This window comes from Camelus bactrianus, chromosome 8 (genome assembly GCF_048773025.1).
Source record: "Camelus bactrianus isolate YW-2024 breed Bactrian camel chromosome 8, ASM4877302v1, whole genome shotgun sequence".
In the NCBI taxonomy this organism is placed as follows: domain Eukaryota; kingdom Metazoa; phylum Chordata; class Mammalia; order Artiodactyla; family Camelidae; genus Camelus; species Camelus bactrianus.
Genome location: NC_133546.1, coordinates 8,069,510 through 8,088,394, shown reverse-complemented (window position 1 = coordinate 8,088,394; position 18,885 = coordinate 8,069,510). Strand labels below are relative to the sequence as shown.

Sequence of the window (18,885 nt, the reverse complement as noted above, 5' to 3'; positions counted from 1 at the left end):
TACTCTGCTCTAACCCCCAGGCCAGCCCTGGGTCACCTCACTTCAATTTCAGCTGTGATCTAATTTATGCCTGCTCAATTTCAACACCCAGGCATCTTTGCCAACTCTTCCCTGCTGTCGCCACTGTAGCCTGGGGCCTTAGGTCACTGGTCTCCAAACTTCTTTAATTACGCCCTTCTGGCAGGAACCATTTTTGTGCAGGTGTCCCAAAGGTATGTTTGTTTCAACTATGACGTATTAAACTATGAACCCATTATTAAATAGTAATAAAGTTTAGGTTTTAGCTTTTTAAAAAATAAATGTAGATAGAAGTTCTAATGCTAGCATGCCCTACTGTTATGGGCTGAATTGTGTCTCTCTCCATATTTATATGTTGAAACCCTAACCCCCTTGGACTTCAGAATGTGACATTCTCTATTTGGAAATAGGGTGTGTTTGGAGACAGGGTCTTTAAATAGGTGGTTAGGTTAAAATGAGGTCATTAAGGTGATCCTGATCCAATACAGCTGATGTTCTTATAAGAAGAAGAGATTAGGGCACAGACAGGCGCAGAGAAATCATGGGAAGACACAGAGGTAAGACAGCTGCCTACGGGCCAAGGGGCAAGCCTCCAGAGAAAACCAGTCCTAGAAACACCTTGCTCTTGAACTTCTCGGCTCTGGAATTGCGAGAGCACACACTTCTGTTGTTTAAGCCACACAGTCTATGACATTTCGTATTTGTTGTAGTAGCCGTAGCAAAGTCGTACCTGCTTTGGAAATGATCCTTCTGGCACACCCTCATCTGAAAACATTTTCCTCCAAATATCCCTAAGTGGAGTCACTGAGTATCTTATGCTACAAAACAGTAAGGCTACTGCTAAATTGACAGCAGTTACCATTTATTAAGGATCTTCTTAGGCCGAGGGTCCTCTACCACGATCACCCTGGCCTGACGAAAAAGGTGCACAATCAATGTTTGTGAGTGAGTTGAGTGAACTGTAACGTAAGAGGGAACCCTCGGAGAGGCCAAGTGCTTTGCTCAGGGCGACTCAGGTCTGTCTCACCCCAAAGCCTGCCCTCTTAATTCACTCTTCCCACTTGTCATTTTAACCCTCCCGCCCACGCCTGCTCCGCACCTGGTAGAGTTCCCCATCCCCTGAGTCATCATCCTCAGGTCACGGAGGAATGAGATTTCAGAACCAAAGAGCCAAAGGGATGATCAAAGTGAATGTCATTTACAGCCAAGGAAACTGAGGCCCAGGAATATTCTGAGAGATCTAGTGACTCCCAAGGCCACACAGGGCACCTTAATCTTGGTCAACAGCTGACTTGCCTGAATCATAGTCTCTCAATTAGAGTTCATACTAGTTCACCATCACGAGTGAGTCTGAGGGCCTCAAAAGAGCCCTTTGGGGGGGGCGTATAGCTCAAGTGGTAGAGTGCATGCTTAGCATGCAGGAGGTCCTGGGTTCAATCCCCAGTACCTTCTCTAAAAGTAAACAAATAAATAAACCTAATTACCTCCTCTCCCCCCCAAAAAAGAGCCCATTAAATAGCTGACAAAGGACTCTTATCCTGAATATATAAAAAACCTCTACAGATCAATAACAGAAAGATAACCCAATAGCAAAACAGACAAAAGATGTCAACAAGTCCTACATCAAAGTAGATATCCAAATGACCAATAAACATATAAAATGATGCCGAATTGCTCAGCTACTCTATACATCAGGGAAATGAAAATTAAAACCATAATATGATACCACCACGTACCCACCGGAATGGATAAAGTAAGAAAGGCAGATAAAATCAAGGGTTGGGGAGGACAAGGAGCCCCCAGAACTTGTTGGTGGGATGTAAATCGTTCAACAGCTTTGGGAAACGGTTTGGCAGCATCTGCTAGTGTTGAAGATACACCTAACCTGTGACCAGCAGTTCCACTCCCAGGCACGGAACCAGCAGAAACCTGTGCAGATATTCACAAAAGAGACTATATGAGGAAGTTTGTAGCAACACTATTCATAGTAGCCAACCATCATAAATAACACAAAGGCTCGTTATCAGTATGATAAACAAACACATTTTTATTTATTCATACAATGAAATAAGACAGCAATGAGAATGAACAAACTGTAACTCCATGCAGTAGTGGGCATAAATCTCATAAACATGCTGAACAAAAGAAGCCAGGCACAAAAGAGTTAACATTGTATGATTCCATTTACAAAATGTGCAAAATCAGGAGACCTAATGACCGACATTAGAGGCCAGGATAATCGTTCTCTTTGGGGTGAAGGCATTGACTGGAAGGCGTGCGAGGGGCCCCTGGTTTGCTGCCTAAGTTTTGTTTCCGGGTAGGGAGGTGCTCACTTTGGGGAAATTTATCAATCTGTGCTTGTGGTTTGTGTCATACTCCATATGTAGGCTGTACTTCAGTGAAATGTACCCCAAAAGAGTCCAGGTCAGTCTTCCTATAAATCGATTCTTGAGTTAGCAGCTGTTCTTTGAGACTCAGTTAGTCATTTACACTTGAGGTCAGTGAGAAAGCCCTTGCAAATGTGGGAACATTTGAATATCTGAAGCCTCTGGTCTCTTGGGGTTTCCTTGTCAGGGTGAAACAGTGCAGTAGCGTCGGTTTGGTCTTTCTAAAGAGAAGACCTCTAAAAACGCAAACTGTTGGCAGACCAGAGCTCCTGGGTGTGGTTTCGGGTGGCTTGCCCCCCCACCTCGCCCCGGTCCTTGATGATGTGGGGTACTAGTCACAGAGGCACACAGGGCCCACCCACCCGACAGGAAGGAAAGAGAAAGACGTCAGTTGTTCTAACATGAAGAAAAGTTGACTTCCTTCTCCAGAACGAGCTCTCCTCTCTTGAAGCTGAGGCACAGGTAGGCTGAGCATCCACGTCTAGCCGTTCTGGCAGGTTGTCTTGAGGGTGGGGTGGGTAGAGATTACAGTTACTATAACTTCTCTTAAACTAATAACTTTGAAAAGGTGGGAAATAAGAGCAATGATACATTAGACAAAGGATGGCTTGTAATTTTATTGAATAGCATACATTTTAAGTGTAGGGTAAGAATGATTTACATGGAATGAAGGAAGTACTTTAGAGTTAGTTAAAAAACCAAACCAAGCCAAAAAAACACTATCCAAAAGTGATATGGTGTGAATTTTTTCTAAGGCGGTGGTGAGTGTTGTTTGATTTCTTTTTTGGTTTGTAAATTCTTATACGCACAGTTTATTTCTGTTTTGCTCTGAATCTGCTTTACAGATTCAGATTTTTTTGATCAGCCATAGTCTCGAGTTTGGAGGTAGAACATAAATGCGATTTAAAAAATTTTTAAATTAAGTTAGCTAGGGTCTAATTTAAATTTCTTTCAATTTAGCCTCCTTAACTCCCTAACAAAATTTCATGACAAGAGAAGAGGTTATGAGAAGAAAATGCAAATTAGAGATTAAGGATCTACTAAGAAGTTAGAATTGGTATAGAGAAAGACTTTTTTAATATGTATTTTTATTGAAGTATCATCAGTTTATGATGTTGTGTCAATTTAGAGAAAGATTATTTAGCCAGGATAGTGGAAGATTCTAACTTCTTAACTTTTCTGCCTAAACGAAGCTTAAGGCTTTGGAGTTAATCAGGCCCAGTTTAGAGTGTGACTTTAGGTAAATTACTTAATTGTTCCAAGCCTCACTCTCCTCATCTGTAAAATGGGTGTCCTTACTTCACCATGCTGTAATGAGGACTGAGGTAATATGTGCAGAGTCCATGTCAAACTGGCCCAGAGTAAGTGCTAAATAAACAGTAACAGTTGGTACAACAAAAAGTATAGCAACAATTATGTGTAGTACCATATATATAAAACAATATATTAATTCTCATTTCTTTACCCTTCCATGAGAAAAGGTCAAGTTTAAACCTGAAAAATCATGGATTTCTATTTTACTTTAACTTTGATTGTAAAAAGGCATTTTGGGGTTTTTTTTGGTGGCGAGATATCTACCTGAATGAGAAAGAATAATTGGAATCTACAATTTCAGGGATCTTTCTGGAAGAAGCACTCTTTTGACCTTCTATCTTGGGTTAAGTGTCAAGTTTTCTAGACTTAAGCCCACATACACGCAACGTCACATATTAAGGACAGAATTTTGAGGGACCTGAAGCTTGTACGACATCTGGAGACTTCTTTAAGAAAGTAATCAAAAACCAGGTATGGGTCAAGCATGTGAGGGGTCCCAAAGCCGGAGTACACTGGCATCCCAGGAAATTCACCTCTGGTTCAATGACCAGACAAATAAGTTGTAAAAGTTCATGTCTACTTCCGTGTCACATTTCCTGATGGACACACAGGCAAGTTATCTCACCTTAGCGAGAAGGAATCAGCCAAACCTGTGGGTATGCGCCTGCCTTGAGCTGGGACCACAGAGACAAGAGCCATCCTTGGTTTGCCTCCTTCCTTAGGTGGATGGGCTGGTGGTCCTCGTGGCTGTTCCAGGCGTCCATATGGAAGGTAACGGAGCAAAAAAAGAGGTGACCTTTTCAAGTAGAGCTTCAAGGTCCGTGTAGTCACTCAGCTTTTCCCCTGTGTTCTAGGCAGAAAGCATTTTGGCTGCACCCTGAAAAAACCTGCAGTTTCTCAAGGAAATGGCTGTGGTAAAACAGCACAGCAGCGGGGGATGCTCTGAAGCGACCTGGGCTGTGAGCGTTGCTAGGCTGTGGCTTTCAGCCTCCAGCACGCTCCGTCATCTGCCTCGAAAGTCTGGGCGGCGGCGACAGTCCTGTCCACACACACGCACATCCTGCGATCTGCTGCATTGCCTCTCATCACAGACAGGTGGTGAAGCAGTTAGTCCTTTGATCTGATGACCAGCTGCTGAGATGAGAGATAATTAGATGAAAGGATGAGAGGACTCCGCCTGCAGATAAAGAGCGTCTCCTTTCCTGTCCTTTTCTCGCCCTCCATTTCATGTTTCTTGGATTTTTTTCTTCCTGGTCAGATCTAGAAAGCCACAGTCAATCTTTGCAGTTAGGCTAGGAGAGCAAGCAAGTGTTGTTTCGAAATTCCAGCACAAGATTGAATATTTTCATTCCCCTGGCAGAGTGGTCCCACATATTTTTCCCCTGCCCCCTGCTTTCTCCGTATGGAGTGAATCATTCTCCTCTGTAGGTGCTTGTGTTTTTAAACTCATCCTACCGTGTTGTAATTTATTTGTTCGCATGTCCATTTTCTGGCTAGAATGTGAACTTTTTGAATGCAGAGATTGGCTCCCATTTATTTTATGTCCTCAATACCTGGCACATACTTGGCACACAGAAGGCCAATGAAATTGGTACCGTGAGTCAATGCTCTAACCACCACAACCAAACTGTGTTTGTCTGGATGCAGAGTTCCACTGGCATACAGCATGGCTGGATGCAGACAAAATGGAAATACATGGATTGAAGCTCTGTGCTGGGTTTAGGACGGGACCCCCACCCCTGCTGCCTGCGTCCCTGCTGGTCCCAGAGAGATGGCTTGGAGTCCTGCTTTGGGGCCTGCCTGAAGGGGAAGGCAGAGAGCAGAGGGGACTAGTTCTGAGTCCTACTGGCTTTGATCCAGCTGTTGCTCTAGGGCTGGACCCAGATGATTCTGCAGTTGGGGTTTGATCCCATATTGTCCAACACCCAGACCAATACTGAGATGGAACACTTTGCTGTGGAATGCTTCTCTAAGTGGGAGACTTCTTCCTTCTGAGTGATGCTATGGTGTAGGTTTTATTTATTTTTTTAATTGTTAAATGAAATTAGACGGGGTAGGTGGGATGTGGTAAAACAAAGGCAGTCACTGGTACAAAATCACAAAAATGCAATCGAAGAGAGGTAGGGTAGTTCCATGTGGGTGAGGACAGAGCCTGAGTCCAGTGCTTGGGACAAACTAAAGATAATTTAAGAATTTGTTGGTTGTATAAGAGAGTGACTAAGTGTCATCACAGAAAAATGAATCTAGATTTCATTATTCAAGCTTTGAAATTGTGAATTTCTGCATGAGATCATTAAGACAAAATACTTTTGAGTGTGCTCCTCGAATTCTGAAACGACTTAGATTTCTCTATGCTTTCCAGATTTCTGAAGGCTGGAGCTTTCTGGAGCGAGGGCTTGCTCACCTGACTAACCTCACTTCTGACTCTGCTTGAATTCATACTTCCTGCTTTGGCAAGTAAACCCGCATGTCGCAATATTCAGGTTTCTCAATTCCAGCCAGACATGAAGGATCTGTTTGCTGGGTGATAAGGAAACACTAAGATCCAATGTCACCACTAGAAAGGACACTTGAATACCAGCTGGAAAGAAGTCGGAGTCATGATAGAGAAATGTACAAAGGACAAAGGGGTTATAATGAAGGAGCAATTCACTTTGATCGTAAGTAAGGAGAAAGGTCCTGAATCAGGTAGCAGTTAATCTGGACCTTGAAAGATTAACAACAATAATAATGATACTATGACTACTACCATCAATTACAGGTAACATTTATCCCTGGAGTATCATATGCTCGCCACTGTGATCTGAGAACTTCATATGTATCAACACATTCAATCCTCACGAAGGCTCTAAGAAGTGGGTGCTATATTCCTGTCTACTTTATAAAGAAGGAAATTAAATCCTGGGGGCTTCTGTGACTTGCCCAGCGTCTCTGTAGTTAGTCAGGGGCAGAGCAGAGCTAATCACCCAGTCAGGCTCCAAACCCTGCTTTCTGGACTGTTCCCCTCACTGCCTTCAAGTTAATTCGATTGGGGTCGGGGGGAGGGAGAGCAGGGGTGAATGCATGGAAAAAGAAAAGTGTGTGATGTGCTCAGGGAATAGTCTAGAATGTGTTCAATACAAGTGCATTGGAGCGTTTTGTGGGAATTAAGGATGGACAGTCAGATCAGGGACCAGTCTGTACTTTAGAATTTGTTTGCAGGCAGTGGCGAACCTGGGCTTCTTTACTAGGGGAGGAATGACATATTCCCCGCTCAGTGGGGTTAAATGTACTGTCCTTCACCCAAGATGTCCTCTCACTCCCATTCCTCAGACCAACAACTCTTCTTCCAGTCTCAGCCGGTGTCATCTCTGCCATGAAGACTTTCCTGTCTTTTGTCACGAGTCTCTCTCTCACTCACCACCCTTTCAGTGCTATCCCCACTGTTCCGTCGGTTGCCCGCAGCCATCTGCATGCAAGCTAATGGGTACAGCCAGCACTGGACCCCATCAGTTGCCCCTGCTACCCACTTTGTGAGTGTGACGGATGCCATGATCACACTCACTCTGTCATCCCAGACAGTAGTACATAGCGTAGTGCAAGGCACACGCAAACTGACTTTAATAGGTGTCATGTAATTCTCTTACAACCTCCATTTTTGACTCAAAAACATTACAGAAATCTAAAGCCTCCAAGAGAGAAGTATATTTGTTCTATCTATGTTTTGAAGAATTTGAAAAATAATCCAATGTGGCTTCTAATTTCTTGTGAGTGTGGGTGACCAGAAATGGAATCTGTAAAGGTGTACCTTGGTTTGCTAGTCCACCAGCTGAATGGCATTCTGTCTGACTTTCTTGGTATTTACCGTGGGTCTGTGCTGCTTGCTAATTAACTTCACCTGGTGCCCTAGAAGCCTCTATTGACTAGGAAGAAGTTTACTAAATTAATTAATTAAATTAAAAAATAGTAAGTCATTGCCATGGTCTGGGGGCACCTTGTCTTGGATAAATAGATTATAGGCTAAGAATAATTTTACTGAATCATTTTTGAGTGATTTGAAAGATGGATTTCAGCGCAGAATCTCCAAATTGGCTGTTGATATAAAACTTACAAGAATTCAAATGCCAGCCTAACAGAGATAAAGTGAAGAAAAAGCTCCAGATTCTGTTCAAGATCCAGTTGAAATAAATTAAATAATTGTTATTGAAAGAGAAACTCTGAGCTCTCAATTATGACCTGGAAATCAGACCTGGAACTGCATAAGCAAACAAACCCACAGTTAAACCCAAATCTCCATACAACTTAAAACAACAAAAACAACAGCCAATCCTCTATTTTCCCCACTCCATTCTCTTAAAACCCAATAGCATGTTGAAAAATGAGCAAGAGAATAATACACGTCGTTTGATTTGTAAGTGACCTGAGAAATTACTGGACGTGGACAAATGCAGACTTTTTCAGTATATGGCCTTAGTGATTCAAATACTATAAGAAATGGTGCCCTCAGTCATGCAAATTTCTGAAATGATAAACAGCTTTTGTTAAAGTTCTAAACAAAAACTTCCTTCAAATTATACAATAGTTGCATTCTAGAAAAGTCAGAGTATATTAAAACCCTGAAAAACATACTTTATGCTTATATGAGTTAAATTCTATTATCAGATAATTATAATTTTCCCCTTGTTGAATTATCTGGTAACATAGGGTAACATAACATTTGTAGGGGAATGCAAGATAATTCTTTGTCACTGTGACAACTGAAAACACCCCACAAATTTCTAGAGGGAAGTATGGTGCTGACCCCCCACCTTGAAAATACTGAACCAGTCCCAATATGATGAAGCATATGTGGCTCAAACGTGTGGAATGTCTAAGCCACCAAGCCAGATGGGTTACCAGGACACAGGAAACCAAAGAGAAAACATCCCCCCAGGTGTTTGTTAAATCTCACCACGAACCACCCTGGGTGCTGCTCGCTGCAGTGCTGATTGCATCAATTCGAAAAGTCACCCTTGTTTAGAGAGCATCTGAACACAGATCCTCCAAGTTACAGAAAAAGGTACATTTCAATCCAACAATCGAAGGATTTACTCTTAGTAGTGATCAACGAAATGCTCGAGTAACTGAAGGTTTATAGAAGCCAGAGTGAAAATCTCTCGGTCAAGAATAAAAGCACAGAGGGATGGACCTCTAGTTTTCTGAGCTTTATCCCTGTATCACCTTGGAATACCAGAAAGCACCATGTTTTGGTCTCTGAAATGCTTTCGATGAGTTACAGTCTGGTGCTGCATCCTTAGTTAAAGGGAGTCAATATAATGATGCTACATGAAGCACAGTTTTGCATGTTCTGCCAAACCACTGCTCAGGTGATCGACTACCTTTACACCCTGAGAATGTCCTTGTTTTCAGTTCACTGGGACTAGACACTCCACCGTGATTTTTGGTTTTGTTTCGATCTGTTTCGTTTTGCCTTGGTTACTAGGAAGGTCAGAGATACATCTGATGCCCAAGTATAGTGACTGTTTCACTGAAGGTTCCTTGTAGAAATTGTCTGCCCCTTTCACTCTGGCTGCTGCCGTTTCTCTGACTTTAATTGTCCTCTGTCTGTTTTTATTGTGAACTACGTCATATTTCTGTTACAAGTAGGATAGGGTGTAAACTACCAGTCACTAAGTCAGGTACCCTAAGCACCTGAACAGTGCCTGGCACATTTGGGTGCTTAGTCAATATTTACTGTATAAATGGATGATGCATGAATCCCAGAAAGGAACTGATTTTCACTTTTCTAGGACTAGCAGTGGATGGCCACTAGGGGGAGGAAGAGCTCCCACTCATCCCTGCAAAGGGCTTGCTGAGGCCACAGGCATGGGTTTGGTAGAGGATAGCAGTGTTTTTAAATAACTGAATCTTGTATTTCTGGAATAGGTAAGGCCTAGACACCTGAAGGAGTGAACACTGAGTACCCCAGGGGTCGCCCAGTGAGGCGTCATTTCCAGCCCAGTGCTGCACTGGTCCTGCCTCACTGTGGAGCGGAAGACCAGGGCCGGACAGCAGAGCCCAAAGGCCATGTGGAGAGAAGGCTCAGTGCACAGATCGCATGTTCTGAGCCAAGTGCAAAACTTTTCATTTAAAATACTTAAGATACAGGGAGAGGGTATAGCTCAGTGGTAGAGTGCATGCTTAGCATGCACGAGGTCCTGGGGTTAATCCCCAGTACCTCCATTAAAAAATAAATAAATAAACCTAATTACCCCCTCCCCAAATACTTAAGATAGAAACAGGATAGTTCTTGGCCCAGCAAGTATAGTTACTAGATTAGAAATAAGAAAAAACCAAGAAGAACCAAGGGGCATGTTTAGAAGAAATAGACTCATGCAGTTGTTGACGTGGTGGCAGTTTGCACGTTACCACTTAGCACTTGGGTGCACCCCGTTTCATTTCACTTTCCTCTTTCCCAGAGGCTCAGAGCCTCGGGGAACTACAATCTGCATGTTCTGTCTGTTCCTCTGGAATCCGGGGCCCGAGGAGGGATGAGCCTTTGTCCCTGACTGGCTGGAGCCCCAAGTCCTTGTCACTGTCATTTTCCCACCGTCTACACAGGAAGCCTTTTGGGATTGCTTGGGATTGCTTTCCTGAAGATCAGAGACCAGCCCTGGCTTCCCTCCTCTTGGGCAACCTTGGCAATTTGAGTGAGCCGTGTATTTCCACTTTATCCTACAACAGAGAAACTGACGAAGTTCAATCCCTTACACCAGGGGTCCTTAGCCTTTAGGCCCATGAACTTGGACATGAGAACAATTTACATCTTTATTTTCATTAACCTGTAACTAAAATTTAGCATTTCCTTCCAGTCTTTTTTTTTCTTTTTATTTATTTATTTGCTTATTTATTTTATTGAAGTATAGTCAGTTACAATGTGTCAATTTCTGGTGGAAGCATTTCCTTCCACTTGGAATATAAGCATCAAACCACAGTAGAACTATCAGGACTTGTGGCTGATACCAACCAAAATTGCAGATGTTTTCATGTCACATTGTATGTTGCAGGTACCTCAAACTATTGTTTACAATCATCGCTACTCTGAAGTTACGGTAGTTGTTAGATTCCTGCTGGATCTTACGCGTCCATGAACGCGTATATTACCATATTATAATTTTTTAAAATTTCAGTATAATCAGTTTTCTTTGTAGCTAATGTATTTTATTTTACGCGTTTAAATATACAGGCTTAGCAGATGACCAAAGATTAAGGGAAAAAGGTTAAGAATCTCTGCTTAAAGAAAATGATCCCTTAGGGCTCTATTAACCTCTCATTCGCTGATTTACTATGGATCATAAATTAATATAATGTGGGTTTCTGTTGATGCTGAACAAAGGGAGTTTAGCTTCTGAAGCATTGAAATGAGGTATTATTACTAAAGGAGTCATGTAGATTTGATGACAAAATGTCTCTATAGGAAAGTATATCGATTAGATCTACATTTTCTGCTTTTCATTGATATGCATCTATCCAGTGTTTTATTAATTCAGTGCTGTCTTCTTGGTTGCGGGGAAGAGCAGATTGGAGGTGATGTGTGTCCAATGTCACCAATGGAAAAGAAAGTAGGAGGCAAGTATGCAGAACCGGCCAATGAGCCTTAAACAGAAGCAAGATCCCCATGCAGGAGGCGCTTGCTGAAAACCATTAAACACCATAAATAGTTGGTAGATTGAAGTTGTGGTGACATCCTTTTATACATCCCTAATTGATTAAAAATTTTTTTTGAGTTTTGAAGTTAATAGTAAAAATAACAGCAGTTGAGAACATGATTCTTCTAATGTATTTTCAATGAAGATGATGTACACTAAACCTGGACCTTTATGCATCTGGTCACTCAAGGTACAGAATTTGTATTAGAAAAATTCAAGTGTGGGAGCTTGATGCTTTTAGAAACATGAGAAAGCCAATTTAATAAAATTTAAAATCCGATGTTATCATCATGGCAGAAAATGCAAAGACCTGTCCGTGTAGAACATTTTGTCTTTTCTGAACAAACACTGCGGAGATGCACAAGCCAGGGGAATGCTGCCATGCTTGTTGTCTTTTCCACAGGTATTGACCTGGCTGGGCTTTTCATGATCATCACTGCTGACCTGAAAACATCTAAAGGAGAAGTTTAGCTTCTGGAAGTCGTCGATACTCTTCTGACTGCTGTTTGTAAAATCGCCTCAGATTGGGGATTATTTTTGCTTTGCAGAAATTATCTGCTTGGAGCCCTGCATAATTTGTAACAATCTCTGGGAAAACCTCAGGAAAAAAGATATGCTTTTGACTTAGACGGATGTCAGAGGGTGCGGCAGGACCCAGTGAAAGGGCTCCTCAGGTGGCGGGAGGCTCTGAGAGCGACAGTTTCAGCCGAGGGACAGCTTCTTGGGGACTTTCTTCTCCCCAGGAAGGTGACAGTCTAAAAGAAAAAAAAAAAACAAAAAACAAAACCACAAGCAACATAGTTGCCAGTGAAATAAGAGAGGGAGTGCTTCACGCGGAGCTGCTGCTGGACTCTCGGCGCTCACCCGCGGGGCAGGAGCACAAGACCATGGAGTGACCGTCAGCGTGGGTCTGAGGAGAGACAGGAGATGGCCCACGAAGTCACCCTGAATTCCCTCCAGGAGTCAGAGCGCGAGGTGATTCTCCAGGTCCTGTACCGGGACCGGGTGGTTCAAAACATCGAGGAGGAAAGGATACGGTAGGCTGCCATTCAAATGGGTGGAATTCTTGGGGACTTTGGCTGTTCCTGCTCGGAAGCTGCTTCTGATCGGCACATTGCTCCTTGCTGACAGCACTGCCGGCCTCCCACTCAGCCTCTCGGCTGACAGGTGTGGGAAGGGAGGGCTGTGGGGGGGAGATGAGCTCTGCTGTGTAACTTAGCATCGGGGATGGTGAGGGAAATCCTGCCTTTGTTTTTCCTTAAAAACAATGCCTTTTGGTGATAAGGTTGCTGCCTGCCTGTGTGCCTGTCCAATTGCCTACTTTGCAGGAATAATTCAAGGGACACTTTCAGACTTCTCATACCCCCTTCCAGGGAAAGCCCTCTGGCTGAGGATTTTCCTAAATTATTTTTGGTGGTAACTGAAGGCGCAAAGAAAGCACCTTAAAAACAGCAAATCTGCTGGAGTCCCTTCCTGTCTTTTTCTTCGCTCACTTTTGGTTCCCAGCCGGCTTTGAGGGAAGGAGGGGATAAAGTCTGAACCTGCCCAGCCTGCTCCCTGACCGATGTGTCAACAGAGAGCTTCTTTCCTCTCTGCCTCTAAGCTGCACCCGCTGTTTGACATTGGTTAACCCTTAGTAAAGCAGGGCTGGACCATCAAAACGGTGTCTGTTGTTAGCTGTCAAGATTTGTCTTTAATATGGTGATGGTTTTGTTTATCGTGTTTGTGGAGGATGGGTGGGCTAGAAAATAAGTAAACAGAGTAGGCTTTTTGGTTTGCTTTTTTTTTTTAACGGCAGAACTCTCTCAGAGTCTGCCAGGAAAAGTAAACATGTAAAAGGAAACTTTGGACAACTAAATGTTTGAGGACTGAGAGAAAATTTCTGGTTAACCAGAAGGTACAATCTATCCTCCCCAGTTATCCCAAAGCTCTCTAAGTGTACTTAGAATTTTAATCCACTAAAAAAAATAAAATACACTGAACAAAATGGAATTTTCTTTGATGAGTAACAATCTTTCAGTGACTTAAAAACACCATTTTCATTATTAACAAAGAAACATGGATACTGTGGTAAAAGGTTTTGCTCCAAAGGGTACTGATTCTAGGGCAAATCCTGAAAGTTGGATGTCAGTGTGTTTCTTGGGATTAACTTCTCTCTTCTAAAAGTGAGTAACAGAGACATTTCATGAGAGAGTATTTTGTTAATGATACCTTTTGGGGTCCAATGTGTGTCCCTCTGCACTAGGGCTGTTGTCCTGGGGAAATGGGGACTGAAAGTAACTGACTACCCTTAAAAAACAGTAGCAAGCATAGCATCACTTAAATAACTTTAGGGGGTAACTTACAACAACAGCAGGCGTGTGTACTGTGTATTTACAGATCTTTCCCTGCCTTGCATATTAGAATTGATGCCATTATCTGTGTTTGTCCTCTTTTCCTGTTCTTGCTTACCATTATAATGCCCTTTGGGCATGAAGGGATGAACAGCAGCTAACTCCTGTGCCAGGCGTAGTGCTTATGCTTTGCCAGTTAATCCTTACAGCAACACTGGGAGGTAAGGCTTTCACAGTCGAGAGGACCTCTGAGCCTCGGCTCCGAGAGGTCGTGTGAGATCCTGGTCCACACGGCCGTGTTGGAACCTGGGGATGTTGGATGCCAAAGTCTTTCTCTTTTGCCACACATGGTGCTGTTGGGGCCCTTGCCACGTGGGAGTTTGTCTGGCGTCTGTCCTCCCTCTCAGTCGTACCTTATTATTTAACTTCCGGGGCCACAGGAAACTGAAGACGCACCTGCAGCATCTCAGGTGGAAAGGCTCGAAGGGCGCCAGCCAGGAGTACAAAGAGGAGTCCTGTGCCCGCTGCCAGCGGGGCCTGGGGCTCCTGCTGAACCGGGGGGCTGTGTGCCAGGGCTGCAGCCACCGCGTGTGCTCCGAGTGCCGAGTGTTCCTGAGGAGGACCCGCGCCTGGAAGTGCACCGTGTGCTTTGAGGACAGGTGAGGATGGGGGGCGTGGAGATGTGGGGACAAACCGTTGAGAACGACAGCTGTCCCCGTCAAACTCTCTCGCTACAGTTTTACCCAGAGCTAAATATGGAGCTGCCTTTCTAGATGTGGAAGTTATTGTAATTCAAAATACATTTGGTTATATGAAAAAATGTTTTTTTTTAATTTACAAAAGTTTGTAATGGCTAAGGATCAGCTAACCTAGGAGTTAAAATTCATTTCAATTTCTTAACTAGGTGTCTTATTTTCTTAGAGCTTAATTTATCTCTTTCAGGAAAAGTGGAATGAATTGTAACATAGGGAGTATCAGAGTGGTCCTGGGCAGTTTTTTATAAAGCTTCATAAAATAAGGCTGTTTTGAAGAAGGCAAGCTGACCTGTATTGGATGCTCTAATAAAGAAATGGATGTGCTTTTTTTTTTAATTTGCACTCTTTTTTATTGAAGTATAGTCAGTTTACAATGTTGTGTCAGTTGCTGGTGTACAGCATAATGCTTCAGTCATACATATATTCATTTTCATATTCTTTTTCATTAGGGGTTACTACAAGATATTGAATATGGTTCCTTGTGCTATACAGTAGAAACTTGTTTATCTATTTTATATGTACTAGTTAGTATCTGCAAATATCGAACTCCCAATTTATCCCTTCCCACCCTCTTTACCCTCTGGTAACCATAAGTTTGTTCTTTATGTCTGTGAGTCTATTTCTGTTTTGTAAATAAGTTCATTTGTGTCTTTTTTTAGATTCCACGTTAAAGTGATATCATATGGTATTTTTCTTTCTCTTTCTGGCTTACTTAGAATGACGATCTCCAGGTCCATCCATGTTGCTGCAAATAACATTGTTTCATTCTTTTTATGGCTGAGTAGTATTCCATTGTGTATATGTGCCACATCTTCTTTATCCAGTCATCTGTTGATGGACCTTTAAGTTGTTTCCATGTCTTGGCTATTGTAAACAGTGCTGCTATAAACATTGGGGTGCATGTATCTTTTTGAATTATAGTTTTCTCTGGCTAAATGCCCAGGAGTGGCATTGCTGGATCATATGGTAAGTCTATTTTTAGTTTTTTAAAGAACCTCTGTACTGTCCTCCATAGTGGCTGCACCAATTTACATTCCCACTAACAGTGTAGAAGGGTTCCTTTTTCTCCATACCTTCTCCAGCATTTATTATTTGTAGGCTTTTTGATGATGGCCATTCTGACTGGTGTGAGGTGAAGCCTCATTGTAGTTTGATTTGCATTTCTCTAATAATTAGCGATGTTGAACATCTTTTCATGTGCCTGTTGGCCATCTGGAGAGATGTCTATTTAGTTCTTTTGCCCATTTTTGGATTGGGTTGTTTGTTTTTTTGATACTAAGCTGTATGAGCTATTTGTATATTTTGAAAATTAGTCCCTTGTCAGTTGCATCATTTGCAAATATTTTCTCCCAAGGAAATGGGTGTGCTTTCTATTAGTGATCGACTCAGTCTACATTTATTCTAATCTTTTGGTGTTGTGAGGTTTGAAAAATTTTTTGAACATGGCATTGGTTTTTTTAACCAATTTTGAAATTTTGAAATTGATAAAGAACATATTTGGCTTGATCTCACAGTGTTTGGGCTGGTCACTGACTGCCTGAAAACACGGGCGGTGTTTCTGTTTGTTGGGGAAGCGTGTGTACAAGGACATCACGTTACTTGTGGGAAGGGAGAGACGTTTGCCTGCTGCAAGTCCAGGAGAGTAATCAGAGACCCTGCCATCTGAAAACAGCTTCTACATGTTGCTGCAGATGCAGAGTGCCCCAGGGGACAGAGACTGTGAGGGGTGCTGACACAGTGTGTGCCTAGCTGCTGGGTTTTCTCTCCCCCTAAATCAGGAGAACTGTGTTTATCAGCACCCTGATGTTAATCTCCTTAAATTTCCCAGCCCTTTGCAGGGCTTCATGGATCTCAATCAGTCACTCATTCAAAGGTGAGTCAGTCAAGCAGATTTCCTTGCTCCTGATGGGGAGGCCTCCCATCATGAAACAGGCCAAGCCCCACCCACGTGTATCAAGGTTACCTCTGGGCATCTCATGTTTCCCCGGTTTGCCAGAGCCAACGCCAGTCAGGCTTTACTTTGCTTGAGAGGAAAAGACAAAGGCAATACTGTTGTGCTCAGGCAGTTCTGGGCTCTGGAGAGAGTAGGGAAGGCCCTGAGATCTTCATCCCCTATTTCAGTCAACCAAATGTATTTGCTGTCTAATGATAAACAGTGCGTGATAAGGTATTAAACTCTTCAGCCTTTTTTCTTCTTCTAACTATAACTTCTATATTCTTCTAGTTAACTATAAGCTAAAGATCAAAACAGGAGGACAGGGCTGAGGCCACCTCCCAGGAACCCAGTCCTGTTGATACCTCCACGCCGGAGGGCACGGTGCCTGGAGCGTTGTAACTTCACCCCTGTCAGCACACAGTGTGATTTCTAAAACCCCAGCTTCCTTATGTTGAAATAAGGATGCTTTTCAAAATACCTAAGATAATTGCGTTGCTCTGAGTGAACTGGCACAGGAAACCATGTGGGAGAGAGCTCATATATAATTTATAACAGCACATACCCCCTGTCTTTTTTCTCTGTTTCCTTTCTTTGAAGCTCCCTGCTCTCTGTCCAGTGTCCGCTCTGGGCTGCCAAACCAAAGAAAAGGCTTAGTAAACTTTAGGGTGTTTGAATATATGTATGTATATATACATATATATATTTTATATATATATGCATGCCTGGGACATTGTGCTGTATGCCAGAAATTGACACATTGTAACTGACTGTACTTCAATTAAAAAAAAGAAAGAAACTTTAGGGTGTTTGACTGTCACAAATGAGCAGCAACCTGGATGGGGTTTTGACCCATTTTCCTCCCTCTTCTTTCTCAGCTGGAGGCTTGTTCCTTAAGAAACAGATTTGTTATGGGAACAGGAGGAGAAAATAGGTTTTAAAATCAAGAAAGAGGAAGCTCTAGGGTAGCTTTTTTTTTTTTTTTTTTTTTAATCAAAACCGATGTAGAGATTGCTGCAGTCAGTGTGAAAGGCCTGTGACCAGCGCTGGCCTTGAGCTTGTGTTGGGGTCCAGGAGGCCCCCTAGGTTTCTGCTAAGGGTCACGGGAGCCCAGGGGAGGGAGAGGTGAGGGAGGGCTGACTTGAGGTGACTTCCCAGATCACCCACGGTGGGAACGTTGCTGGAAGTGGGCCGGGGTTAGAGAGGAGACGGGCATCGTCAGGAAGAGGGAGCACCATGGGGAAGATGTGGACCACTCACCACGTGGGAGGCTGTGCTAAGCATTTCTTTACATAAGTGTTTTATTTAAATCTGAAAACAATCGTACATGACAGCTATTACTATTACCCCAGTTTTCCAGGGGAAGAAATTGAGGCTTAGAGACACAGGCTAGATAGTCCAAGACCACGTAGTCAGTGAGACTAGAACCAGATCTCCCTTCTCCGCCCTCTCCTGCCTGCTGGGAGACTCGCCCCAGGGGACAAGGTCTTAAAAGTCACTCAGAAGAGATTGGATTGGAGGCTGTGGGAAATGGGGCGGGGGTGGGGAGAGCATACACACTTCACCACAAGAAAGCCACAGAGAAGTCCCTCCGTGCTCTGCAGGGTGGACTCAGGAGGGGACAAGGGAGGTGGACTAGGCAGGTGAAAGTCTAATTGTCTTTGAAGCCTTACATTACCAAACACAGAGTAAAAAAGAAATTTCAAGGATGCTTTTTGAAAAAGTTTATTTTTGAAAGGTGTATCTTGTGCTTGCTAACAGAAATGTTTTCACAGTAGTTTGAGTATCATTCCTTTTGTTGAAGCTGAAATTTCTTCTGTGGTCAGCACTTGATTCGTCACTGCGGGTCTTGCTTTTAAAACCTTTTTGAGATGAGTAAGCTTTCCGCATCCCGAAGTCTTTTGTTCATACTTGAAGTTGTCCCCTTACTCAGTTCAGTGGAAACGCTTTGCCCTGCAGGAAGGTCATTGCCAGGAGGCCGATTCCCCAGGCTGGCACTGGGCGTGGTGGTGAAGTCCCACCTTCGTAAATGCTCTGGGCTGAAATAGAGGCGAGAGTTGAGGGCACTGGGGGTGTCGGGGTACCAGACAGACTTGTAGGTTCTTTCCAGTCGTTTGTTCATAGAATTTCTGCAACAACAGACCCATGTCCACAGACCAGATCAAGAGTGTACTCCAGTGCCAGACAGAAGTCACGGGTGGATTTACTGTCGTTAGATGATTCAGCTCCCGTACTGTCTCACGAGTGCAGATACCTCTGAGACCATGATTTCCCAAATTGCAGGTTCTTTATTCTGATTCATTTTCTGTCAACTAAAGTGCCTCGCCAAAGAATTTTTTCCCGGAAGAGCACATGGGTAGCATGTGTTCTAAGCCGTTGCCTATTTGAGGCACCTCCCTCAGGTGCCTTCCCTCCTGAGTAATGACTCTGCTGGGTTTTAAAATCTCGGGGCCCCAACTTTTCATCTCAAAGTTCAGT

General features: G+C 43.2%; 1 protein-coding gene across 9 annotated transcripts in view; it reads left to right on the top strand.

Moving 5' to 3' along the window:
• The window catches only part of SYTL3 (synaptotagmin like 3), a 78,334-nt gene that overhangs the window by 3,885 nt on the left and 55,564 nt on the right, over positions 1-18,885 (top strand). For 3 of the 9 annotated variants that reach the window (XM_074368068.1, XM_074368069.1, XM_074368063.1), the window contains exons 2-3: positions 11,790-12,423; positions 14,160-14,378. In XM_074368068.1, coding sequence (XP_074224169.1) covers positions 12,314-12,423; positions 14,160-14,378 — 329 coding nt within the window. In that variant the 5' untranslated portion in view covers positions 11,790-12,313. Of the gene's footprint in view, positions 1-2,672; positions 2,868-4,581; positions 4,815-6,081; positions 6,173-6,211; positions 6,380-11,789; positions 12,424-14,159; positions 14,379-18,885 lie in introns of those variants that run through there. The other 6 variants (XM_074368064.1, XM_074368065.1, XM_010965761.3 and 3 more) reach the window with 6 other exon arrangements.